Genomic DNA, 23,736 nt, shown 5'->3' with positions numbered 1-23,736 from the left:
GAATATAGATTCAGATTTAATCAGAGCATATGATAATTTTAAGAGAGCTGGAGAAAAAAATATTTCTCTGCAAATTTGAATGAGACGGCCACCATATTCCCTATAGTTCCCATGGAATCTAGAAATTATAAATGCTAGAACTTCCCTAATACCATTAATACCAAGCTGCTAAAAGGATTAAATGTCATTTCCCATCTCAAACTCCCAATTCAGTTTCTCTTATTATATGATTCTGATCATATGATTATATGATTCCCAGAAAACAGAAAAATTCCAGTCCTAAGCCAAGGCTCCAATCTTATAAGTACAAGTCACTTATATATACCTGTCACTATATACAGATCGTTCAAAAAATAATACAGGTTTCTCCGCATCTTTGAGCTTGCCATTGAGAGAGGCAAGCTGAGCTCGTATTCGACTGAGGCAGGCGTATGACTGGAAGGTAAAAGACCATCGCTCTGGTTTCTCATACATCATCTGAAGGACATTCCCACCACTTTTCTGAGATGTTGTCAATTCCTATTTTGAATTTGAAAAAAGAAAAAAAAAGTTAATAGTCAATTAACTTAAATTTTTTTAAAAGCTCAAATAGGGAAGTTGGATAAATAAATACATCACAATTAGCAAAATAACAGTAAATCCTCTTTTTCCTTCTCTTTTCCACTGTATTTTTGTTACCTGAGGCCTGGAAGAACTTGAAAACCTACTTTAAGCATCAATTTCTTAGATCTTTTAAACAAGAAGTTACAAACAGCCTATGGCAGAAATTATTTGTCTGGCCCAAATGGGACTCAAAAAATATAAATTTGTTGTCAATATCTAAAAAGCTAGATAACTTAACATACTATATCTGAATATATATCTTCTTTTTAAAAATGGAAAAACCAAGCAATACTGTGGCTATATTTCCTTTTGGTAAATATCAGCTACAGCAAGTTACACGTGCTTCCATGGACACATGCTTTTCAGTTCATACACACCACCATCCTCTGTTGAGACTCACAAAAGGCCTGATTTATTTGTTTAGATACCTGGCCCCTTTCAGTATTTGAATCTGTGACCTCAATCTTCTAATAACACAGAATAGATCCCCACCAAAATTTGATTCAATAATTATAATGTCAGAATCAGTATTTTCAGTGTTATGAGAAAAAAATAAATGCAAAATAAAAAAAATCTAGTAAACACTCTATAATCTTATATATGAATTGGAAATAGCATCAAGAAATCATGGTTATTTTTCATTTTTTATCAATTATTTTCCTTTCTATAAAATAGTTTCCTAGCTCTGTCAACCAAAAGGCCTACAGATATAAATATAACATGACAACCCTGTAGAAATAACCAGAACTGCCACCCAGATTATAATCTCTAAATACCATTTTCCACTGAATTAGGGTCACCATATCTGTTTCCAGGTCTGGGGTAGGAAATGTACAAAATAAACTTAACACACTTTATTTCAGAAAACAAAGAAACTATCAATCATTACTGAGGCTGAGCCAAGGGCAAATGAGCCAATAGAAGGCGCTTCCAGTGGTTAAAAAGTAGGGCACAAAAGGAATAATAAATAAGAAGCAACAATCCATAAGTTCATAATACTAAAGAAAACCGGAAAGCAAACTCTCCAGTCACCTTTGAAGGTTGCTAGGGCACCAATTAATTATTCTGGAAGTGTGTGTGTATACCCAGGCATTTTACTCTGGCCATTTCTGTGTAAATGCTATTTTGGGTTAATGAAGTAATGAATGAAGATAAGGTCTTCTTTGCTGAAGAATCCCAAGTAATAAATTCAGAAGACTTGGGAATTAAAATATTATCTTTTGCAACATCTAATGATATTGGATTGGGTCAACAATTAGCAATAGATGCTAAAATAATTAGAGAAAAGCTGATCGAAAATTTTATAATATATAAATTAAGCTGAACATATTGATCAATTTTAACATCACAAAAGACATCTTCTGGATGAAATTGAAAAAAATATACATTACCACCTAAATCGTACAAAAAAAGAACTAAATTTAATCAGGCCTGTAAAGATCTAACTATAAATTTACAGGAAATACAGAGAATTGAGAAATATGTTAAATTATACCAGAGACACACTCAGCCAAAACCAGAATAAGGGAAATTGTATAAGGACAAATGAATCAGTTTCTTCAACTTAAATTGCAAAGAAAAAAAGAGGAAGAGAAAACAGTAAGTTAAAATTTAAAAGAAAAGTTACCCAAATATAACTTGTGAATCTTGTTTGATTCTTATAAACAAACAAAAAAATTATGAGATAATAGGGAAATAAGAACACAGACTGGATGTGATGATACAAAAGATGCTAGTTTTAAATAATCTTTATTTCTAGAGTTCTTTTTATTGAGCCTTTAATTTCTACAGATGAAGTAATTTATTATCTATAATAGAGGTTTTCAAAGTATAGTAGGGGAACCCCTTGGGTAGGGGTGTCCAACCTGTAGCCCACGAGCTGCATGCAGCCCAGGGTGGCTGTGAATGTGGCCCAAAATAAGATCGTAAATGTACTTAAAACATTATGAAACTTTTTTTGTGATTATGTGTTGCACTGTATTTAATGTGTGGCCCAAGACGACTCTTCTTCCAGTGTGGCGCAGAGACACCAAAAGGTCGCATATCCTTGCCCTAGGGAGTCCCTGAGATCCTGGCAGGGAGTCTGCAAGGTAAAACAACTATTTTATAATAAATAAAGCTTTTTCCATTCCTGTTCTCACATGAATGCACAGTTGTTTTCCAGAAACTACATGACACGTATATTCCCAACAGTTCAAATGCAAAAGTATAACCATCGGTATTGAGCTAATTATTGATGAGAAAGCAGGAGCAAAGGGAATTAGACATTGAGTTTAATAAACTGGGGAAAATAGCCTGCTTGCTAGGCCAAGAAGCTACAGCTTCACACCCCAGGGGATTACAGCATTTATCTGCCAAGGGCATTAACACTCCTCCTTTCCCCATTCCAGAATAGGATTGTTGAGAGGCACAGAGGGAGATGCTGGACCAAAGAGGCTTGTCAGTCTAGCCTGGGGAAAGGGATTGGTTGGGAAGTAGACCCATCCAAAGTCCATGAAAGTTTGGAAAGTTGATTGGTTCTTTGGAAAAAGCACCCAGTCCATCCCACATCCAAATTAGTAAAATCCCAGGGCAACAGAGCAGCTCTCTGGCTCAGAAACCCATGCTTGCCTGGTGGGTTCACGTTTTCTCTTCATAGCAATGTAGCCTAAGCAGCCATACTGACTCCGCCTCTGGAGCAGCTGTGAACAAGCTAAGCTACCCAGATGGCAACTGAGACAGCATAGGAGTCACCTGTGGGCTCCAAAAGGACGAAGCTAGCATGTACACTCTCTTTGTTTCTCTCGCTTGTGACCAACACTCATCCCATGCATGTGCATGGCCTCTCTCCATAGCCATGTGGCCCTCGCAGCCCCACATAGAGGCTCCAGGGGGGAGCCTGAATACCACAGCACAGCAATGGGCTGCAGCTGGAAACACATGCTAAGGTAGCCAGACGCTGAACTGAACTCTAATTTAAAATGGAACAGAAACTCTGGACACTAGCTTTTGCTTTGGTCTGAGGACAAGATTGGACCTTTTCCGTGACAAGACAGATGGAGGTGGGGCACTGAGAAGTCAGGTGAGGAACCCCCTTAATTTTACATCAATAAAGTTTCCCATGGGCCCTGGCTGGTGTGGCTCAGTTGGTTGGAGCATCGTCCAGGAACCTAAACATTTCAGGTTCAGTTCCTGGACAGGGCACATTCCCAGCTTGTGCGTTTGAACCTGGTCCAGGCGCAGACGGGAAGCAACCAATCAATGCTTCTCTCATGCATCAACGTTTCTCTCTCTCCCTTCCGCTCTCTCTAAAAAAGCAATAAAAAAATGTCCTCAGGTGAGGATTAAAAAAACATTAAAGTTTACCACAAACCCTTGCATCCTCCTGTGTAGGTCTCAGGAAATTCTTTTCCTTGCCATACCACAAGAACTTGTTTTCCACTGATAACAGAGGCAGGTATGAGAATTCAGCTTTTACTATTTAGTCAAACTTTAATATTTGTACAATATAAAATAATGTTTTTTCACTAAATGTTTTGGTTTTGGAAAGCAGTCATTTTTCATAAAAATGTTATTTATGTTAACATGCAATAGACTTATTATTGTGATTTTTAATGAATTACCTGAAAAAATTTAAAGTTTCAAGTTAAATTTCTAATGTAGTAAATATTGATAGATCTGACATAAGAGCTCTTTGGTTCCTCAATAATCATAGAAAATATATATGAGTTGTTTAGTTAAGTAAATTTACCCTTTAAATGATGCTATCTTGTGTCTTAAAATAATTAAGAACTCACAAAATTCATCTGTTCAATAAGAAGCAGTTTCCCTCCTAAAAACTTCACATATATAGTATGTTTTAAATATCTTTATTACATAAATATAATGTAGTTACATATTATGATAAACCTAAATGATTAATTTACAAAAATACCCAATTAAATCCCTAATTTAAAGTATTGGGTTGGCCAAAAAGTCTGTTTAGATTTTTCTGTAAAATAAAAAACACATTTTTCATTTTCACCAATAACTTTATTGATTTGGATAGTTTGAGTTGTCAGCTATCTTCCAGTGGTATAACATAAATCGTTCCAACTTAATGTCTCAATTTGATCGCTATCACTTAAACTCATCTACCTGAATATGGAGCATCATCCAGTGAGAAATTTTCAGAACAAAACTTCACAAACTACTTGGACACATTCGATCAGTCACAGTACTTTCTCCATACACTGCATAAATCTTTTTTTTGTGTTTCAGCTGCATTTTTACCTTGCTTGAAATAATAAAATATAATATGCCATAAATGTTGCATATTTTTTCCATCTTCAGCAATTTTCATAATTTTTTAAAAATGCAGGATGATATGATAATTGCCACAATACAATCTAACAAAATTGTTTCAAATGAAGTTAAAGACAACTAAGTACTACTAGAGCCATCTTATGGGGGAAAAAACAAACTTTTTTGGCCATTCTAGTATGATAAGTTGGAACCTAATTAATACAATCAGTGTATTTTTAAAATATGTATTAAGGTTATTTCAAACTTAACATTCTCTGGAGAAAATAAAATGAGCCAACTTCTTGACAAGAGATTTAAATGGTAATTTATATTAATCATCTTCCCTGTGGATGAGAAAAAAGGCAAATGCAGATTGGAACAGTTAACTGAAATGAACAAGAGGCTAACATGATTAGCTATATTCAGAAAAGAAGTGAACCAAGATCCTGAAGAATATGTATATACAGACTTGTTCACCAATTATGTAAGTACTAGAATGAGGATCAACTAAAGGTAGAAAAAGTAAGATTTAGGTCATAGCTCAAAGAGTACAAATAAATTCATGTTGATAAATGTAAATGTACTCTTGATATAACCCTAAACTTTTGAAAAAAAGGAATCACACATTTCCACGTAATATCTCTGTGATGATAATGCAGGTCAAATACTGGATAAAATTAGTCATGATCTGACCCAACAAATAAAATCCTTATGTTTACCAACTGTTAACTCAATCTTCAAATGGGATTACTTCATTCCCACTCAAGCTTTTAACAAAAATATAAATACATGTTCTGTATTTACATTGTATTTATAACTATAAATTTTTAAATTCTATACTACTCTCTCTCACCTCTGGAAACAGTAAAATTATTTATTTCTCTTACAAAATATTACAAAAGAAGTTTTACTGTTTTGTACAGATTTCTAACTAGCACCTACTCTGGACAAAATGCTACGTGTTTAAGTAATTAAAGAAGTGAAGTCATCTGAGGTCCTTTCCAGTATTCCTTTCACATGTTAAAACTCCTGAGATACTTAGACAGTATCTATTTGCTAATCTCTCCCCAACCACAGCCTCCACTATCATATTTTATGTAGCCAACTCTTGTCAGATTTTTTTTATAGTATGATTAAAGTAGTTTGTGCTAGGGATATATGCGACTTAATAAATGAATTTTTTATGAAGAATCTTGGTATTCTAAATGAGTATCTAATTTGTAAAATATATAGGAAATAATTTTGAGCATCCAGTCTTTCCAAATCAAAGTAAGTGAACGGATAGAAGCTGCTGAAATTTCTTTGTGTCAGTACTGTCTTTCTTTTAAGTAAAACTGATTGCACTGTGATAGAAAATATTAGAATACTTTTGATATTAGAGTTGTCAGAATAAGAAAGAAAAAACAAAACCTAGGACCTCCAATTAAATTTGAATTTCAGATAAACCACAAATAATTTTTTAGTTAGGTATCTTCAAAAGTTGTATGTATTTTAACCTACTTATTATACAATGCCTTACTTTATTAGTCTTTCCAATACAGTGTACTTTCATTTTCCTTTTTAAATTTAATTTTCACATTAGCTTTGTCCTAGTATCATTCCCATTTTACTGATAAGGAAAACAAAGTTCAGAAAAATTAAAACGATTGCTAAGACTACATGACTAACTAGTAGCAAAAGTACAGCTTATAAATACTCAGATAATAAAATTTTATTGCAACAGCATATGATGTAACTGAAATTCACCTACATTCTTATAATCAGGCATATGCTTCCCTTTTTAAATAAAGCCCTATTTTAGGAAGAAAAACAAAACCATTCCCAGTTTTATCAATATAGAGGACATCTCCCCAACATATCTTGGGATAGAAAGGTCAGTCACTCTCACTTCCTAATACTCCCTCACTCTAAATTCCAATGACCCAACAGTAATCCCTAAAAGGATCTACACGCACCCAATCAAACCTATAAATCTAATGCCTCCATTTACAGGAACATAAATCTCATTATTCTTGGTTCAGCTGCAATTGCTTTAGCAAAAAGATCTTTTTTACTCGCAGCCCAAAGAAGCAGACACAAGTCCTTCACCCATTATAGTCTAGGACTTATCATTTCCTGGTCTGTCAGAAAACCAAGGCTGAGCTCTGTCCTAATAGCTATCTTGAACATTATGGTTTTTAGAAATAAAAGAACTTAGCCACCACCTGCATTGTAAGTGCAAAGATTTATCTATAGTCTTAGACAAAAGGAAGAAAAGGGAGCTGTCTTCACAGATCCCTATGGTGGGCTAGGAATGCTTCATCAGTCTTTTCTGTAATGTCAAGCTATATAAAGGTTCCATATTAAGTTGTGTTAAGCCTTTGATCTTGTATACTAACTTTCAAGGAACATCTCTTAATTCCTATTCTCAATCCTAATTTATACCCCTAAATGCTTCTGGAAAATTCATGCTCCAAGTAGGTTTTCTTCTATTCAAAAAAATAAATAAATAAATAAAAATCCAGAGGTATAAATATCACAACTGACCTCCAAGTTTCAGTTAAGAACTAAAAATCATGCAAACATGTCACTTTTAAGCAGAATTTAAATTACATACCACAAACCATATAATTAAATGAATCTTTCAAATTTGAAAAAAAAAAGTATAAAATAGAGGCTAACAGTGAACAGTAGGTCTGTTTAGAAAACACTCAGCAGCTAATGAACTGAAATAAGGGTGTAGTTGACTTCTCAAACTGCTTAAAGAATAAATTTACTTTTTTTTTTACTTTCATGAACATTCCATTAAAGAGCCTTTGTTAATTTAATTATAAACTGATTTTCCACTCATTCAGCATTCTCCAGGGAGAAAACGTTTCATACAAGTGAATTTTCCCAGCTAAATGAAATTTTTCAGCTCAACAAAAATATTTTTTCCGTAGTTATTTTTATAGGGACCTTATATATTTCATTCCTACCCTAGTAAATACAGTATTTGAAAATTCCTCTTAGTAACAGAAACAACTTTATGAATACTGACCATTGGATGTATGAGAAAAGTTAGCACTAGAGCACAAGCTTCCATTTTACACATAAAAGCATCAGACAGAAATTGTTCAAGTTGCTATTTTAGCTTATACTAAATGAATCCAAATTGGTACTCCTTTTCAGTTCTTATCTGCTTTTTTGGTTTTTCTATTTCCTCCTTTGATGTCAGGTTGTCAACATGGTGCCTCTTTCAAGTTCCTCCACTTACAGACCCTTCTAATCAGAAAATAAGTTTATAAGATTGTGTCAAAAGTATAAGTAAATACACTATGAATAAACCACATTAACCTTAATGCATAATTTTTGTGACCTCCAATTTGGCCATACAAATGGTTTGTTCCTTACTTGTTCTCAACTATTTGTGTGTCCCTTATCCAATACTTTTAACTACTGCAAACACTCCTTAAAAGAAAAGGTAGTTAAACTTGTGTTTTTAGAGTATATTTTCATCACATACTGTCACGTAAGTTTGGCAGATCTAAAATAATTCTGTAAACTTTTGACCAATCAACATGCATTTTCTCTTAACAAAACTTCGTTCACCTTTCCTATACACCTTTCCTACTCAAAGAGGGTCTATGAGTAGACCAAAAAACATTTGCATTTACCTGCAGTGAAAAAAAAAAATCCAACAAAACAGAAAAACCAGGCCACATTAAATTTCTTTCTATACTGACACCAGATTTTAGACACATTTCCTCATTTCTTCAAAAAAGAAATGGAGCATTATTTATTTTAAAATAACTGAACTTCAAAATAGCTTGAGGAAAAACATGGAAAGGAATCTCTGCTTTCTCCCTTTTTTACATTAATCAGAAACTTAAGATCAACTTCTCGAGTTATAACTGATTTCATGGTAGGTGCTAGAATTCAACAAATAGCAAAGTACTCTCCCAGCTTAATCTTATCATTTAAACAAGTTTTTATCACTTCATTAAAAAAACTGGTTGCATTTGATTCTAAAGAAGAGGTGTTGGATGACAGTGGCATGCACGTATATATGGACTTACCTGCAATATAAACATTAATTTAAAACACAAACTTTAAGTCTTGGAATACCCTGCGTTATCCTGGGTTACACTATCCCCAGCTCAAATGGCATGTTGTTTTTTTAAGTGAATGTGCTTAGAAATACCAGCACAAAAGCCATATTTATGTTTTTCTAAAAGTTTACTTTTTTGTATTAGAAGCAGAAAAGAGAATACTTGAAGAGTTAATCTTTCACTACTAAAAATATCCCTTAAGATAATAAACTTCAATTTTACTGATAATTATAATACCTACCATTTCTCTCATATTTTACATATATGAGGTAAGCATTTACATATATTTACATATATTTTCTCATCCCTATGAATTAGTCATTACTGGCCCTATTTTTCAGATAAAAAAAGGCGGCTCAGAGAGGTTGAATAACTTGTCAATATCAATATACCCCATAAGCAGCAAAACTAAGATTCATACCTAGGACTGATTCTGAAGCCATATTCTTTCCAAAATGATGCACTGCTATTTACAGTAAACAGTACTTACTTTTGATTTACTGAAGGGAGACAAATGGATTCCATGGTGCTTATGCTCTGTATTTTAATAATTTTATCAGACACGGATAATTTTACATAACTATCCATACAATAGAGAAAACAAATTCACTAGTAAAAATGTTATTTAAAGATAAAACTAACCATAAAAACAATTTTTTGTCTTCACAACTTTCACATAAATTAAACATGGTACTTTTAAGTTTAAATTACATTTAAAAATAAATGTAAGGTACTTCTATTTAGATATGTGTGTATGGCAGGCACTGCTCTGTGTCCTCTAAAACCAGCTTCTTCTTCCTGGACACACAAGTAGGACCTATTTTCCAGCCTCCCTGGGAGTAAATTGTGGCCATGTGACTCAGTTCTACCCAATGGAAATAGAGTAAACGCAACATATACCATTTCCAGGCTTAACCTATAAAAACCTCTCAAATGTTATGATTCTCTTTCTTTATCCATCAGCTGGAAGCAAAAGACATCAAGGCCCTAGAGCATGGTTCTCAGCTTTAGCTCCAAGAGAGGGTTATCAAAGAATGGTCCCCAAACTAGCAGCATTAACATCACTTGGAAACTTTTGAGAAATGCAAATTTTCAGCACCCCCACCCCAGACCTATTAAATCAGAAACTGGGGCTAGGGCCAAAACCTGTTTTAACAAATCTTCTAGGTGAATCTAAACACTGAAGTTTGAAGCACTGTCCGAGAGGCTGGATGGGCTACAAGGTAGAAGGGGCCTACCATATCGTACTGTTCTCTGACTGAGAAATCAAATTTTATTTTGAACCACAGAGATTTCATTTTTTTAATTTTTTTTTTAGTTTTTATTGATTGATTTTAGAGAGAGGACGAAAGAGAGAGATACCAATTTCTTGTTCCACTTACTTATGCATTCATTATTGATTCTAGAATGTACCCTGATCAGGGATCAAACCTACTACCTTAGCTTATTGGGACAATGCTCTAACCAACTGAGCTACCTGGCTAGGGCCTGAACCAAAGAGGTTTTAGTTTATTATAGCAGCAGCTGTTACCTTAAATCTACATGATACATTTAATAAAATCTATCAGAAATGAACTTTGTTCATTTGAAAAACACTTTTGATCAATTTGCTATGTACAATGAATACTGGAATAAAACAGACTTTAAATTGGCTTCTTTACATAGCTAGTGAGAAGTTTGGAATTTTTTCTGAACAACCCTGAGAATAATATGCTAGGTGAAATAAGCAAGTCCAAAGAAGGACAAATCTGTATAATTCCACTTAGATGAGGTATCGAACATAGTAAGATTCACAGACACATAAAAAAGAATGATAGTTACCAAGGGCTGGGTGGAGGGGGAAAAGAAGAGTTCTTTAATAAACAGTTTCAGTCTACAAGATGAAAAGGTTCCAGAGGTATTTCACAACATTGTAAATACACTTAACACTACTGAACCATACACTTAAAAATGGTTAGGATGGTAAAATTTATGTTCTTACCATAATAAAAAAAGTCATTCACACAAAAAAAAGATCATACATTTCCTTTTTTAAACAAAGTATTTTTCAATTACAGTTTACATGCAATATTGTTTTGTATTAGTTTCAGATGCACAACATAATGGTTAGACAATCATATACTTTATAGTGTCCCCCCAGTATTTCAGGCACCCACCTGGCATCATACACAATTATTACTATATGATTGACTATATTCCCTACGCTGTACTTTGCATCTCTGGAACTATTTTGTGACTACCAATCTACAGTTTTTAACTCCTTCACCTTTTTCCCCCAGCCTCAAACCCCTCTTCCCTCTGCCAACCATCAGTCTACTCTCTGTATCTGAGACTGTTTCTATTGTTTGTTCATTTATTTTGCTCTTTATAGTCCACATACAAGTAATATCATATGGTATTTGTCTTTTTCTGACTGACTTATTTCACTTAGCATAATCCCCTCCAGATCCATCAATGCTGTCACAAGTGGTAAGATCGCGTTCTTTTTCACAGCCAAGTAATAATCCATCATATATACATACCACAGCTTTTTATCTCCTCATCTACTGGTGGGCACTTAAGCTGCTTCCATTTCTTGGCTATTATGAATAACACTGCAATGAATATAGAGGTGCATATATCCTTTCAAATTAGTGTTTTGGGTTTCTTCAGATATCTATGCAGAAGTGGAATGGCTGGGTCATAGGCAGGTCCTTTTTTTAATTTTTTTGAGGAACCTTCCTACTACTTTCCAAGGTGGCTGCACCAATTTTCATTCCTACCACCAGTGCACTAAGGTTCCCTTTTCTCCACATCTTCACCAACACTTACTGTTTGTGGATTTATCGATGATAGCCATTCTGACATGTGTAAGGTGATATCTCATTGTGGTTTTAATTTGCATGTCTCTGATGATTAGTGACACTGAGCATCTTTTCATGACTATTGGCCATCTGTATGTCCTCTTTGAAGAAGTGGCTCATACGTCTCCATTTATTTGGATTTCCCAATAAATGTAACCTCTCTTGCCTAAACATACAGGTGGTAGAATTATGGATAATTCTTATTGTTTCCATAATTCGTATCTGTAATTCTGTAATTCACTTCATGACATATTATTTTACAAAAAAAACACAATTATTGCTAATATCAGTAAAAACCAAAAATATCAAATAAAAATGCAAAACCATCTTTTAATTCTAGTCTAACCTTTGCAAACATCATAAAAAAGTTGAATTAAGTTCACTCCAAAAGAATCAGAGTCCATTAAACAAGATAATCATAAAACAGCACATGAAAGTTATCAGGTAAACTTTGACCCATATGGCTCAGTTGGTTGGACATCGTCCTGCAAAGCAAAAGGTTGCTGGTTCAGCTCCTGGTCAGAGCACATGCCTAGGCTGCAGGTTCAGTTCCCAACTGGGGTGGATGTGAGAGGCAATTGATCAATGTTTCTCCTCACACATTGATGTTTCTCTCCCTTTCTCCTCCTTTCTCCTCTCTCTAAAAATAAATAAATAAATTTATCAAGCCCTGGCTAGTATGACTCAGTGGACTGAGCACCAGCCTGTGAACTGAAAGTTCATTGGTTTGATTCCCAGTAAGGGCACATGCCTGGTTGCAGGCCAGGTCCCCAGATGGAGGCATGTAAGAGGCAACCGATCAATGTATCTCTCACACACTGATGTTTCCCTCTCTTTCTCCCTCCCTTTCCCTCTCTCTAAAAGTAAATTTTAAAAATCTTTTAAAAAAAAAATTTACTAGGTGATTTCAGAAGGTACAAATGAAAGTACTTTACCAATAATTTTTAATTAATTTCTAAGAATGACTTATTAAAAGTATGCTGTTTTTCAAAGATGAGTATATTTTATCCCTTCTTTCTCTAGTTACTAATTTTTCAGTGGCTTCTTAGTGGTAAGAAGTGCTGGACAAAAAGTAAAATAGTATTTCATGATTAATAACAAAGATCCCCAAAAGAATTCAGCTCAATGAGAAAACAGGACAGAGCAGAGATAGCTCTCTAACCGTCATATCTCAAAAAGAAACTAAAAGAAAACAATCAAATCAAAGCTTTGGGCTAAAAACATAAATCACCATATAAAGAACATTGTTATTTGAAAGAAACCTTCAATACAAAGATTGATAATCATCTGGATGGTATGTTTTAAAGATAATCTTAACAGGGGAAGAGAAGGGCGGGAGATACATCTTTTTAGGCACTTAGGCTTACTGTTTTGCTAATATCTGCAGTTAACTTATCAACAGGATAGTAACATTACAGCCACTAGGTGGCAGATTAAACAGCTTAAAAAAAAACCCAAGTTAAACATGCAGGTGCAAATTTAGTTATTGACTAGAGGAATACATCAAAAGTACTAATAGCCCAACTCTTCCAATTCTACACCAACTGCCAAAAAGTGTGATTTAATGGAAAACATCCAAAGTTGGCCTTGCAAGGGCTGGGTCTAAAGACAGTGTACTTTTCATTACTGTCAATATTTTTAAAAAGCTGAAATTCAGACAGTGGGTGATTCACACTAAACCCCAAATACTACATCAGGGCTGGGTCTGAAGAAGGAATCCAGGATGAAAAAAGAAAATTCGATTTCTTTAGTTACTGGAGATCCAGGGGAAAAAAAGTATAGATACTGAGAATCCACCCACCCACCATCACCCTCATACTCCACAACCCTGTACCCCAAAATATTGTCCTCATGAGGCAGGAAAGTTAGAATAGGGAACAAAATCCTCAAGCTCTACCCCTCCCCATCTCCATCTTGGCTGGAACATCACTGACACTACCTTCACTGACCACCTGTTCCCTGCTACCCCCTCCCCAGTTTCCTATAATCGGGAAGACCAAAAAGAAGTCACTATCTGAAGGGGAGAGACAAGAATAAGCCCCAGTGGCAGTCATCAAACCAGAGTCGGAAGCAGAGGACCACCCTATTCCTTCCTAGCCTCTACCCACATTTAAAAAACCTTCAAATCACACCCTACCAGGGTATCTCATTCTCCAAGGTTGCCTGCTCTCCCTTCTCCAGTGCATGCTATTACTTTAACAAATTTACTGTGCTTTGCTAAATCCTTCTGTCATTCTCTTGAATCCTCTCTTGTTCCATGACAAGAAACTAGATCAGGTAGAGACTTCCCTTGGCTTCCCCATGTGCCACCCTGCACCATTCACAGAGTCTGAAATTCCACCTAGAAGTACAGAGGACTAGCAACATAGTAGCCCTCAATAGGCACATAGAAATAAAGCTACCCTCAGAGAATGTGCACCAAAATCCAATGAAGGTAAGTAAATTGTAACATCGTGGAGATATGAGTGGGTTATAGTAAAATGTCTGATAAAAGTATATGTTAATAATAAGAGCATCTCCATGGTAGTTTTAAAGAGTGGTCAGTTTGGAATTTTGACTATAGTACATACGAAGAAAATATCCCATCTCATAGACATGAGTATCACACCCATGAAGCCAAGAGTCTCAAAATGGAGACAGGTGCATCAATGTGTCACAGTGTGATTACATCAGTCATTAAGATAATATAATTAATTCCCTGGGCTGAATCTAAGCTTAACGGACAACCTTATTATAAATGATCTTCCCATGTATATTAACACAATGTTTTCAACCTCTCCTCTCCAATATTAACTAAAGGGTTCAATATACTCCCTACACTAACAGTGATTCACTAGGGCAGTCATTTTTAACCAGGAAGCAACGACATATTTAAATTTCCCAAGGAACTGTTTATTTTAAAAAGTACCTCAAATCCTTGAGATTCTTAAGAGTTCGTTCTACTAGTTGGGAATTGTGGGCCTACCATGAAAATGGATTGACCTAATTCAATGAACCTGATAATTACTTACTTCTCTCTGCAAATTAAAATTTTGGTTTTTATGTATCAGTTTCTGTGCCCTTGGTTAATGTGATGTATATTGAGAGGCAGAATATTTAATGTGTCAACAAATCAGTCATACATATTTAACATGAGTTAGAATTTTATAATACTAAGACTAGAATGGACCTTAAATGGATGCTACCTAATCCAATCCAGTCTAACACCGCCCCAATGAAAGAATTCCTTCTCTATTTCTGAAATTAGTTCAGTTTGGCTACATTCTACCTAACACCTGAGAATAACTACACTGATGGCTGATGCCAGACATGGGGTGGGAGGAAAGAGAGATAGAGATTTTTATTTTATTTTATTTCTTTGTTATTGAATTTAGTGGGGATTCCTTCTCTATTTCTGAAATTAGTTCAGTTTGGCTACATTCTACTAATGAGATGATGGAGGATGGGGTGGGAGGAAAGAGAGATAGAGATTTTTATTTTATTTTATTTCTTTGTTATTGAATTTAGTGGGGTGACACTGGTTAACAAAATGAAACAGGTATTTTTAGAGCATACATCTCCCATTTCTAAAGGTAAGCAAACTTCAGTAGGGCACTTCAGTGAAAGAGGCCATGAGACACACTTTGGGAGGTAAAAAATGCAGGGTGGGGAAGATATAAGACCCAAAGGAAAATGGGCAGAAGGACTAAACAGGAACTTCACAATAGAAATACAAAAAAAAATATGTATTAATTAATTAATTAATTTAAAGGAGCTCAATCTCATTAGCCATCAGGGACATACAAATTACAAACATAAAAAATATTAAACATTCAGCAGAATGACATAAATGAGGAAGCTGAACAATACTAAATATTGGCAAAGACATGTAGTAATAACAACTGGAGTACACTGTAGGGAATGTAAACTGGTAAAAGCACTTTGGAAAATGGGCATCATACATATACCCCACAACCCAATAATTTTACTTTTTTCCTAGAGAAAAATCTTGCATGTGTACACCAGGATTCACGTTCACAACAGAGCTCTTTTTACAGCAACTAAGCTAGAAACCACTAAAAGACTAATCACAGGTATAGAATGGACAAATAGTGACATGAGAATACAATTGAATACTATACAGCAAAGAAAATGAGCAAGCTATAACTGCAGGCAACATGGGCAATTTTCATAAACTTATCAAGCAAAAGATACAGTTGATTTCATTTATATAACACTCAAAAACAGATAAAATTAAGTTATAATTCTTAGAGATATGCTCATATAAGGTCAAATTACTTTTAGAAAGCAGGAAAATTATCATCACAAGAGTTATTTTATTAGTTGTGACCCTAGGGAATGAAATATTGTAACCTGAGAAAGATTTCTAGAAGGAGAGTGATATTCTCCTTCTTGACCTGGATGATGGCTACAAAGATTAAAATTGTTTTTTAAACTGTACATAGGTTTCATATACTTTTCTAGAGTTGTATGTCAATAAAAAGTATTGAAAGATGCAAATAAATTTACCCATTTTAAACTTCTGATTGCTCTCCTCTCAAGATAGTATGTAAATGGAGTTTACAAATTATTGTTTTTTTCCAACAGGTCTTTGGCTGGAGATTTAAAGTATATATATGGTGGCATAAGAATTAGGGAACAATTTGGTAAAAACTGGGAATGAAACAACCATCTTTTCTTTTTTTTTTTTGGATATGGTGTGAGGGAAAGTGGTTCAGCATTATTTCTATAACAAGCTGTGTATTTATCAAAGGGGGGGCACAAAGAAAGATTACATTTTTAGAACTAGCCTTATAAGCAATTGTTGTAAAGTTATTTAATAAAAGTATATTTGTATCTTAAAAAAAAAAATTTCTACTTAAGGCTAACCGTGAGTTTCCCCAATGGAAATATCAATTTCTTAAGAAAATGCAGTCCATATAGAAAAGAAGTCCCTTTAAGCTTTAGTCCTGAATATTCTAAGGACTGGGGTATACAGAGATGGGCCCCAGACCTAAAGTTAACTATGCTTGGCAAGCAGGTATGTGAGAAAATATTTCTGGTTATTCAAAACTATATATCCTCAAAGTTTACAGATTATTTTGCTAGTATACATAATTTACACTTTTAATACTCAATTATTATTTCCAGACTCCTCATACCAACAGCTAAACTCTAAAACAGACTTTTTTCAATCCTGTCCTCCTCAGCTCTAACAAAGTTTCTAGCACACATTTCAATTTTGAAGGTTTCTGCAATACAGCTATGCTGCTTTCAGTTTTGATTCTCATTTCTTCAGAAATAAAAACCTTAACAACTAGACAGCATTCCTTTCATACACATACAAAATTTTGTGATAAAAAATAAAATTTAACTGTTATTCCCACTTTCTCATTCACAACATAGGATGAAAAATGCTAGGAAATTGAAACTTGTGCCCAGGATGAAAATCTGGCAAAAATGACAGTACAAAGAAATGGGAGATAAATGATTCTCTTTAAGACAAAAGACTTGAAGGAAAAACTAGTAAAATTCAGTTATTGGGTAGCTGTTTTTGTTTTTCTTGTTTATTTGGGTTTTTTAAAATGTAAAAAGCCACTCAAGGAATTTAACCTGCAATTAGATTTTTTTTAACTTTTTCATTAATTTTTGAAAACTTAAAATTTTACTTAAGTACAATAAAGTGCATAAATCTTAGGTGCATATAGTTCATTGTTTACATAGATAAACATCCCTGTAACTACTGCCCAGATGAACACAGAGACTTAAAGCTAGATTTCAAAGTTTTATTGGGGAAAGAAAAAAACAAGCAAAAACTCAAGAGATTAAATACTACTGCTTCTCTAAACCAAAAAGGTTTTATTTTATTTAGTTAAATTTTATTTTCATACCTGAAATTCATCTTGAGTGCTATGAACATTGCACCATCTCGCAACAGGTTCAGGAACCACTTCCCAATCCTCGCAGACTTGTTTAAGGATATTCACAAATGTTGTCTTTCCTGAAGCTATCGTGAGAGAAAAGTAAAGATGAGGAAGAACACTTAGCAAGGAAAAAAAAGCCAAAGTAGTCATCAGCTTTTCAAAATTTGAAGTTATATGCAGCATTAACATTTCGGTCAACGCTGAACCCCATATACTCTGGTGGTTCCATAAAGATTACAATGGAGCTGAAAAATTCCTATCACTTAGAGACACATAGATGTCCTGAATGTCTTAGCACAATGCAGTACCCACATGTTTGTGGTCATGCTGGTGTGAACAAACCTACTGCACTGCCAGTTGTACAAAAGTATAGCACATACAAATATGTGCAGTACATAATACTTGATAATGATAATAAATGATTGTTACTAGTTTATATATTTACTATATATAACTTTTATTTTTAGAGTTGTGTCTATTTATTTAAAAAAAATAAAGTTCACTGTAAAACTGTGTGCCATTAACCTCATACATCTCATGGTTACCATGTCTTTTGATTGCATCATTTTCTCTTGTGCTTGATTTAATCTTGTGTCATATTTTTAAAATTGTATTTTATTGATTATGCTGTTACAGTTGTCTTGATTTTTCCCACTTTGCCCCCCTCCACCTAACACCCCCCACCTCAGGCAATCCTCCAAGCATTGTTCATGTCCATGGGTCATGTGTGTAAGTTCTTTGGTTACTCCATTTCCTATAGTGTACTGCACATCCCCATGGCTATTCTGTAACTACCTATTTGTATTTCTTAATCCCCTCATCTCTTCACCCATTCTCCCTCACCCACCTCCCATCTGCAAACAGCAAAACGTTCTCCATTTCCATGATTCTGTCTCTGTTCTTGTTTACTTTGTTTTTAAGGTTCAATTGTTGATAGATATGCATTTCTTTTTTGTGTGCCACATTATTGTTCATAGTTTTAATCTTCCTTTTCTTAAATAAGTCCCTTTAACATTTCATATAATCATGTTCTGGTGATGATGGACTCCTTTAGTTTTTTCTTGTCTGGGAAGCTCTTTATCTGACCTTCGATTCTAAATGACAGCTTTGCTGGATAAAGCAATCTTGACTTCATGTCTCTGCTTTTCATGACTCAATTATTTCTTGCCAATCCCTTCTTGCCTGCAAAGTTTCTTTTGAGAAATCAGCAGACAGTCTTATGGGCAGTCCCCTGTAGGTGACTAACTTCTTTTCTCTTGCTGTTTTTAAGAGTCTCTCTTTATCTTTAGCCTTTGCCCTTTTAATTATGTGTCTTGGTGTGGTCCTCTTTGCATCCATCTTGTTTAGGACTCTTTGTGCTTCCTGGACTTGCATGTCTATTTCCTTCACCAAATTAGGGAATGTTTTTTTTCACTATTTTTTCTAACCAACTGAGCTACCCAGCCAGGGCCCATTTGTTACTGTTTTTAGTTTACCAATACTATGGAAGAAAAGAATTAAAGACCCAGTGAGACTTTAGGCAAGACATTACAGCAAAAAAGAATCACATCCTAGACTAAGTTTCCTTAACCAAGCAATGAGCAAATGATAACCTTTGTGAGGTGTGATTAATTAGGTATGTGATTTTAGATAAGCCACTGAACCTCTCTGAGCCTGTTCCCCCATAATACAATAGCTATAATAATACCCTCCTAATGGAAAGTGCTGTGATAAGCAAGTAAACTGTCACTACAGTTTCTAGACTCTCACATTTTCAAAATTTTCTAGGCTCTCACATTTTCAAAATTTTCTTCTCTATTAGCTCCATTCTCTCAGTTTACGAACAAACTCAGGTCTTTCCAATCTAAAACTAATTTAGAAACAACCAAATAAACTATAAAATGAATATAAAGTTGCATCTAATTGCTAAAGTTTTAGAATGGAAAATAGTGTATTATTATATGACAGTAATTATTATATAACATTATGGTTATAATAAATTATAAAAACATTTTTGCAAAGTACTTCCTTCAACCATGTTTTCTCTGCTTCACTTTCATGGTCTGTGCAGTGCGTACTTTATCCAATGTTTTAAAAAAGTCATCTGATTACTTACTCGTTTCTGAGATATTGGGGGTAGGGGGATAATCAGGTGTAATCAGAACATATTATATTCATTATTTTAAATTTCCCAGGAACACATTCCCTTTAATAGTAGAAAAAGTCTTGATCTAGAATTTCACAGAGTGTAGCAGTACTCCTAATGACCACCACACCCCTCCTATCTGAAGTCACCATATGAGTTTATATTAGACATATCTGCAAAATGTATGTTTCTCTCTCTATGTGTAAATTTTAATATAAATTTTATATTTATAATATAAAGTAATGTAATGTAATACATATACACATATACACATATATGTATGCATACACACAGATAAGCAAATAAAAAACAACTTCAGAACACTTATAAGAAAAGCCTCCTCTTCCTATGAACTGGATCCAAAAAGAGCAAAAAAGAACTCATCTTTGACTTACAAAACTATATTCAAACTTAGGACATTAAATAGAGCAACAGCAAAAAAGAACTGGAAAAATTTTAAAGAGCACACACAGAGGGAAAAAAAGAAGAGGGTCAATAAGAAGGTAACACATAGAGAAAAGCTGAGGAGAAAAACTTTTAAAGACAAATTAAATGACTATTAGATCTAATGATGGGAAAAACACTGGTGACCACACAGATTTTGTGTGGAAAGAGTGAGCACAGGGATTGTAAGGCATTTAGAAGAGTAAGTGGAAACGAAATAGAATGCTCATCAGATATTCACTGAGCTAGATAAAGATGGAAAGAAAAACAATGATGTTCAGAAAAAACACCCAAGGAATACAGTAAAAAATCAGGCATCAGTCAGCTAGAGCCTGAAAGCATCTAGGCTAGAATTCAGCTTTCTTCCAACCCTGCCAATGAACAGAAAAGTTTATGTTGTCATACTTTAAAATTTTAAGAGTAATAAAAGTTACATTTAATTCAAACAATAATTACTTGTAGTTCCCAATTGGACTAATACCCAATTCATTGACTTTGCAGGGAAGGAAGCTGGAAAATAAGCTAACAAATTAATATTCTATGAAGACAAAGAAGAGCAAGAACCAAGGACACTAATGTTGATACTTTAAAAAGTCATGGGACCTAGCATATTAATGCCAAGCAGACATTATGTTGCCAAAAGTTATTCTATACAGATTATTAAGATGAGAAGAAACAGGTAAGGTATCCATAAATTGAACATAAGAGAGTATTTCAGTAATAGAAAACATGAGAAGATGAGGCATATGAGTATAAAACTAAAATGACCAGTTAAGTTTCAAATTCTAGGAGAAAAAGAAGAATCACAAAATAGTTTTCTCCACACAGATTAGCAATTTGTACATTTATAGCTTATTTGGGTCTGACAAATTGGAAGGGACAAGAACAACAGTGCAAGAACAATAACAAACAGCAACTGGCAAAACTTCAGTGTCAGGAAAGACAATACAGTGAGTGGCGAGGAACACAGCCCATCTGAATATCAAATTGCTGTCTTACAGAAACGTGAGCTCAGTGTTACCAGATATTCAGATTTTTCAAGAAAAGTCAAGAATCTAGACCTATGGGAAATCGAAAAATTTAATGTTAGCAACTGAAGTATTTTTTTCACATCTGTGCACTCCAATATTGTACAAATACAGGCTATCAGCTTGCAACTCCTTCCAGTGTAGGTAAAGAAGTCAGAGAAGAATTTGAAGCAGGGAATGACAATTACAGTTGTCTTCCCTTATCCATAGGGGGTACTTCCAAGATGCCCCCTACGAATGATTGAAACTGTGGCATTCAAACCCTATATACACCGTTTACCCTTGAACAACATGGGGGTTAAGGGCACTCACTCTCTCCTCGGTGGAAAAATCTGCATATAGCTTTTGACTCCCCAAAAAACTTAAGTCATCCTTGGTATCCAAGGGGAATTACTTCCAGGATCCCACAGATACCATAATGTGTAGATGCTCAAGTCCCCTATATAAAAGGTCATACATAGATCAATGCATACAGTCAGCCCTTGGCATCCAGACTCCCAACCACAGATGGTAAAACAGCACAGGTATTTATTGGGGATAAAAACCCGCATATAGCCCTGGCTGGGTAGCTCAGTTGGTTAGAATCATCCGGATATGCCAAGGCTGAGGGTTCAATTTCCTGGTCAGGACACATACAAAGAAGCAACCAATGAGTACATAAATAAGTGGAACAACAAATTGATGTTTCTCTCTCTCTCTACAAATCAGTTTTTTTTTAATTCAGATATAAGTGGACCTACGCAGTTCAAATGCATGTTGATCCAACTGTATATGGATCTTTTCCACTGGTGCCTTGATAATGGACCAATGAAAGAAGAGTTCTCTTTGAGGGTATGTTCAGCTTTTTTCTATTCCTTGGAATGCTGCTAAAGCATCTGCTTGCCTTACTTTTTAAAAGTCCAAGTGCTTTGAATGTAATAAGAATTAAAAAACATTTGCCATATGCATGAATAGCTAGTACCTAACTTAGAGACCAAAAATTCCTTCAAAACAGGAAATGTCCAGCATAGGTTTCCTGTGGTGGGAAACATGTAAGAAACAGAAGCTCAGATGCATCTTGCAAAAATGCATTATTGATGGTGTCAGTCCCCATTTGGGGAAAAAACAGAAATAGTAAGTCTTTGAATCATAACCCAGTGTTTATTTGGATGTATGGCAGGCAATGAGGAACTCCATTCCGTTAAGATAATTAAAAACCTCCTTCCTTGTACTCAAATGTTTAAAGGAGTTTTATTCATAATCACTAAAACTGGAAACAATCAAGTATCCACAAATAGGAAAGAGATAAACTGTGGTATAACCACGCAATGGAATACTATTCAGCAATAAAAAAGAACTACCAAAAAAAGCAACACGAGTGAATCTGAAAACATTACGCTAAACTAAAGACGCAAAACACAAAAGGGTATACACACTATGATTCTGTTTATATGGCCATTTCTGGAAAAGGCAAAACTTACAGGGATAGAAATCAGATCAGTGATCGTTGCCAAAGGATAGGAAGAGAGAGGGGGCTGACTGACTACAAAGGAGGACCAGGGAACTTTTTTAGGTGATGGAATGTTCTCAATCTTGATCGCGATGTTAGTAAAATGACAGTATGTTTGTCAAGCCTCATAAAATAGTACATTTAAAAAGGGGAGGCAACGTACGTAAAATACACCCCAAGAACTGACAATTCCTCCCCACCCCCCAAAGAAGTTTCCCTTTGCGGGATCTCAACAAAGAGGAAGAAACCAGGCCAAAACGCTCCTCACAGTCCCGCTGGTATCGGCGGGCCTGACGCCCAGGCGGCCGCTGCCACCCTTGGGAGCAATCGAGGGAGGCAGGGGAGGGCAGAGAAGATTTCCACTCCGCGGCCGCGTCTGCACAGCCCGACCGGGAGGAAAGTTCTCACGGAGGAGCACCAGAGATGCAGCCAACGGGCGCTTCGCCGCCGCCGTGACAATCCCTTCGGTGGACCCTACATTCCTCGGGGCTCCTTACCGATGTTCCCTTCGATGGAGATTTTCTTGATGCGGGTTCCCTCAGAGCTGGTCGCGGGAGACGGGCAGCTTCTCTTGGGTGGAGTGGCCATTCCTCGTCTAGTGGCGGCCCGAGCGCGTAAGGCAGGGAGTATTGAGAAGTGGCCTCAGGTGCTTGCGCCGCTGCCGCCTCAGCCGCCGACCTGCAGGCGGGAGCCCGGCTCGTCGTAGGCTGTCCCGCCGGCGCGCCGAGAATTTGATTTTGGCGCGCCTTGGCAGCTGCAGACGGAGGCGGACCCGCTGCCGGGCCACCCTCCCAGCGGAGAAACCAAGCCCCTCCTTCTCTGCAATTTGTGATACCCCCTCAGTCCCCTTGGCCAGCTCCCGCCGAGGCAGGCGCCGGGCCGCGGCGCCCTGCGAATAGGGTCACGCGAGAGCGGAGGGCGGGGCCACGCGCGATGACGCGCTTCTTCCGGGGACGCCAGGGCCTGGG

General features: G+C 35.7%; 1 protein-coding gene across 1 annotated transcript in view; it reads right to left on the bottom strand.

The window, feature by feature from the left end:
• Positions 1–23,536, bottom strand: part of DCK (deoxycytidine kinase) — a 28,834-nt gene extending 5,298 nt beyond the window's left edge. The window contains exons 1-3 of the mRNA XM_054589741.1: positions 23,266–23,536; positions 17,650–17,765; positions 326–519 (exon numbers count right to left, since the gene is read on the bottom strand). Coding sequence (XP_054445716.1) covers positions 326–519; positions 17,650–17,765; positions 23,266–23,356 — 401 coding nt within the window. The 5' untranslated portion in view covers positions 23,357–23,536. The remainder of the gene's footprint in view (positions 1–325; positions 520–17,649; positions 17,766–23,265) is intronic.
• Positions 23,537–23,736: the final 200 nt, after the last annotated feature.

Source organism: Pteronotus mesoamericanus, unplaced genomic scaffold, assembly GCF_021234165.1.
Source record: "Pteronotus mesoamericanus isolate MK-2021 breed Mesoamerican mustached bat unplaced genomic scaffold, CSHL_Meso_final contig_130, whole genome shotgun sequence".
Taxonomy (NCBI): domain Eukaryota; kingdom Metazoa; phylum Chordata; class Mammalia; order Chiroptera; family Mormoopidae; genus Pteronotus; species Pteronotus mesoamericanus.
Note: the sequence above shows the minus strand (reverse complement) of the source record. Positions and strands in the feature narration are given on the sequence as shown.